The 3,652-nt window shown below is 40.0% G+C and overlaps 1 protein-coding gene across 3 annotated transcripts in view; it reads right to left on the bottom strand.

The window, feature by feature from the left end:
- CHN1 (chimerin 1) overlaps window positions 1-3,652 on the bottom strand; it is a 202,860-nt gene that overhangs the window by 120,411 nt on the left and 78,797 nt on the right. For all 3 annotated transcript variants that reach the window (XM_012806197.2, XM_003791504.2, XM_023514174.1), the window contains one exon: window positions 2,981-3,094. In XM_012806197.2, the coding sequence (XP_012661651.1) occupies window positions 2,981-3,094 (114 nt within the window). The remainder of the gene's footprint in view (window positions 1-2,980; window positions 3,095-3,652) is intronic.

The raw sequence follows: 3,652 nt of genomic DNA, 5'->3' as shown, positions 1-3,652 counted from the left end.
ATATCTGCTATGATAGCTCATTAAACTATCACTAATCCAGTATCTTGTCAAAATCAACATACAGAAAACCTCAAAGTTACTTTGAAAACTTCATGAGTCATAATCTAGTGCCCGGTCTGGCACCTTCTTCTCAGCGACACACTCCAAGCGCGTGAATGCCCATCTATATGCTCCCTCTGTGTAACAAACTCTCTGTGAGTAATGTCAGTTTTCCTGAATCAAGGAATGAACATGAGCAGAGACAGAAAACTCAGGTAAGGCCTGGCCTAGAATTCAGGCTGAGCTGGGGTGTGAGAGAAGCTGCACCTGAAGAGGGGAAAAAAGATCTTGTCCAGAGAACACCTGACATGCCAGGCAGTGAGACTAGCTTTTCTCACTATATGAAATCAGTATGACAGCATACATGGAATACATACTCCCGTAAAGAGCACCTCACATCACACTCAGAGCTCATCGTGGAGAGTCAGGCCCTGCAAGCACGGGGGGATGCCAGTGACAGTGAGAATAAGTTATTTCAAATTGTGTCCTATTTATTAACCCAATAACCTTGCTGATCATCCCATCAGTGAGAAGTATGTTCTTTGAAACTCTGTGCCCCATTCAACCCAATAACCTTCGTGATCATCCCATCAGGTTTTAAGATGAATTATTTATGACACTGTGGGAGACACATTACAAGGGACAAGGCTGGACACTTGGAGATTAGGCAGTTATTAAACCAGTTCAGGAAGTGGCTTAAAGTCAAAAAGGAAAAATTTTGAGAAATAAGAAATAAGATCGTTGATTTTGACCGTGTGAGATAATCAAAAAGAAAAAGTCCTCTTAACCATTAGATAATAAAGGCGTCATAGTATTTAGGACGTTCCAGGGTCTATGAAAAGGTATGAAATATAAGGAGAAAGATATGCCTTCAAAACACAAAGGGAAAACTACAATAAAACTAAAGTTAATTCCAAAAGCAATTTATATTAAAAAAAAACTTACACAATTTTAACAGCAAAAAGTATACAATTACTATGAATGGTGCCAGGGTCTACATCTTAAAATGAGCTAAGGGGGAAAAAAAGGAAAATGATTTCTTGGTTTCTGTCTTCTGGAATTGACTGAATAATAATGTCACTAAATAATAAAATAAATATAAAAATTATAACAAATTTGGGAAGAAAAGTGATTGTAAGGGCCAGAGTAACTCCATTTCGTAGCTTAGTTGTTTCTCTCCTTTGCAGCTGCAAATGTTATGAGTAATCGCAGCCCGCTCCCCTCCCTTGCATTCCATTCATCCCATGACCCGCACCCTTACAGGACATCTGCCCGGGGCGATAGCAGCCCATCCCTAGACCAATCAGCTTAAGACAGGTACTGTCCAGAGCGATAGAACCCCCCCCCCCACTTGACCAACCAGCTTGAGACAAGTACCACCCTGCATCACAGGGCCCCTATCAGCTTTCCACAGTAACCCACCCCTCCCTCCTTCTTTTCTGTACCCTTAAAATCTCCCTCCAACATAGAGTTGGGGCTTCTCTGCTCTCCTGCTGCGCCAGGATCAGGAAGCCCAGGCTTGAGCTTGAAATAAACTTCCTCTAGCTTTTTGCATTGGATACGACCTCGGAGTAATTTGTGGGGGATCCCTGCGATTCAGGCGTTACATGATGAGTTCAGTTTTAGACCTACTGAGATTGAGAAGCCTACAGAGTTCAAGGACTTATTCCTAATTTGAGAGCCTTCAGTTAACATAGTAAATGCATAATGAACACCATATCTCTAAACTAGACAAATGGACTACCCCCCAAATGGTTCACGCATTACATCAAAAACAACACACATTGATGTGATTGGATGATCAGCTGAAATGGGAGTGTTGGATAAGAATGCATAATTCTTATCCTACAATATTTAGTCTCCAAGTATGCAACTGATTCAGAATTCAGTATGAAATAATTATGTTATTCTGTTTATTAGAAAGATTAATATTAAATCTGTAGACAGGAATAAGAGTAGGTCTTGCTCACTCACAATACTACAAGTCACTGGAAAGGAGCTAGACATGTCAGTCCTAAATATTAACATTATCTTTCTACCCTCTATTTGTGGCTACCAAAAGAAATGACGCGTCCTTGACCTCCTTCTTGGAGAGTTGCTACTTTTAATTCTTTTCCAAAGAGTAGATGAATATATAGATGAATAAATATATAAAGGAATGAACAAAGACAATGGATAAATTATTGTAAGCCTTTGGAGAGACAGCAATGTAGAGAGATTAAGAGCACAGACTGTGAAGCCAGGCGGTTTGGGTTTAAATACCAGCTGTACAACTTCTTAAATGTGTGGCCTTCACCAAGTTATTCAGCCTCTAGGTGCTCCCTCTCCTCATCTGTAAACGGGGGATAATAACTGTACACAAACATGTTGTGAAGATTAAACAAGGTTAGAGGGCCAGCATGAGGTAAACTCAATGGATAAGCATGCTATTATATTACTGTTCTTATTACAAAGTTAATAGAAATAGTTGTGTCTAGGTACTGTAAGCTAGGAACAACCAGAAGACCAGGCCAAGTTCAGTTGATAGGGAAGAGACAAGAGCTCCCAAGAAAAGCTGCTTCAGCCAAAAGCCAACCTAAGAGAAATTACACTGGTTTTAGCTTTATGAGTTACAAAGGTTTTTTTTTTTTTTTTAAAGTCCCTTTCCCTATTCAAGAAATCCGAAGAAAGCCAACACTGCAAGACAGGGAAAGAAGGGATAGGATGGAATGGAAGGAAGTAGCTACCACAAAAATGGCTTTAAAAAGTTGTTCAGTTCTTAATTACTGAGTGCTACCATTCATGAGGAATTTTTAAAGGTCTCAAAGCTATTAAAATGGTAATTAGGTCCCAAGAAAACAAGAACCAATTCAATTACATGCTGGATGCTTTTAAAATTTAAAACCCTCTATTAAGAGGGCTTTAAATAAAGCACAGTTGTAACTGCAGGCCCATGACCAACCTTAAAGCCAAAGTGTACGTCCCAGGCTGACGCTGGCTCTCCCGGATGAGGTAGCTCCCCTCAGCCACACTCAAGAGCTGGTCTGCAGCTTCTCTGGAGATCATGCCGTGAAACCTAAGACACAAAGTCAATTCAGAAACTGCATGCTTTCTACATTTTTCAATAAAACAAAAGCCCCCACCTCCTCCTGTTGTTTTCTAAACAAAGTACTGCCATACAATGGAAGGGGAACAGTTGGGTTTAACTATGCTTGTGTTTCTCTGGGCTGGACTGTGGCCAACTTCTCTGTGGCGGTAAGAACAGCATCAAAGTAGGGATCCAATCCAGTTAAACAACAATGGAATCAAAATTCACATCCATCTAAAGGAAGATCAACCACCTCTCTCGAGAGGACAGTTTCTTTCTTATATAGACATTTAAGCATACGGACTTGCTAAAAAAAGATGCAGAAATGTGTCCCTTTTCCTTTCTCTCCATTAGTAACACTGCTCAAAAATTTTGGCTCTGAGTCTACACTGGCAATTTTCCAGGACCCTGGGTTGTCCTTAATTGGCATGATTGCACAATAATATGCATAATCTGCATTAATGAATATTCAAACCCAAAGCAAACAACTATAATACTTGCTTTCAATCTCTGCTAAGACCTTATTTTTGATTAACATGGAAAAAA

The sequence above is a fragment of the Otolemur garnettii genome, unplaced genomic scaffold (assembly GCF_000181295.1).
Source record: "Otolemur garnettii isolate 467f Iridium unplaced genomic scaffold, OtoGar3 scaffold00048, whole genome shotgun sequence".
NCBI classification, from domain to species: domain Eukaryota; kingdom Metazoa; phylum Chordata; class Mammalia; order Primates; family Galagidae; genus Otolemur; species Otolemur garnettii.
The sequence above is the reverse complement of the archived record's forward strand: the minus strand, read 5'-3'. Positions and strand labels throughout refer to the sequence as shown.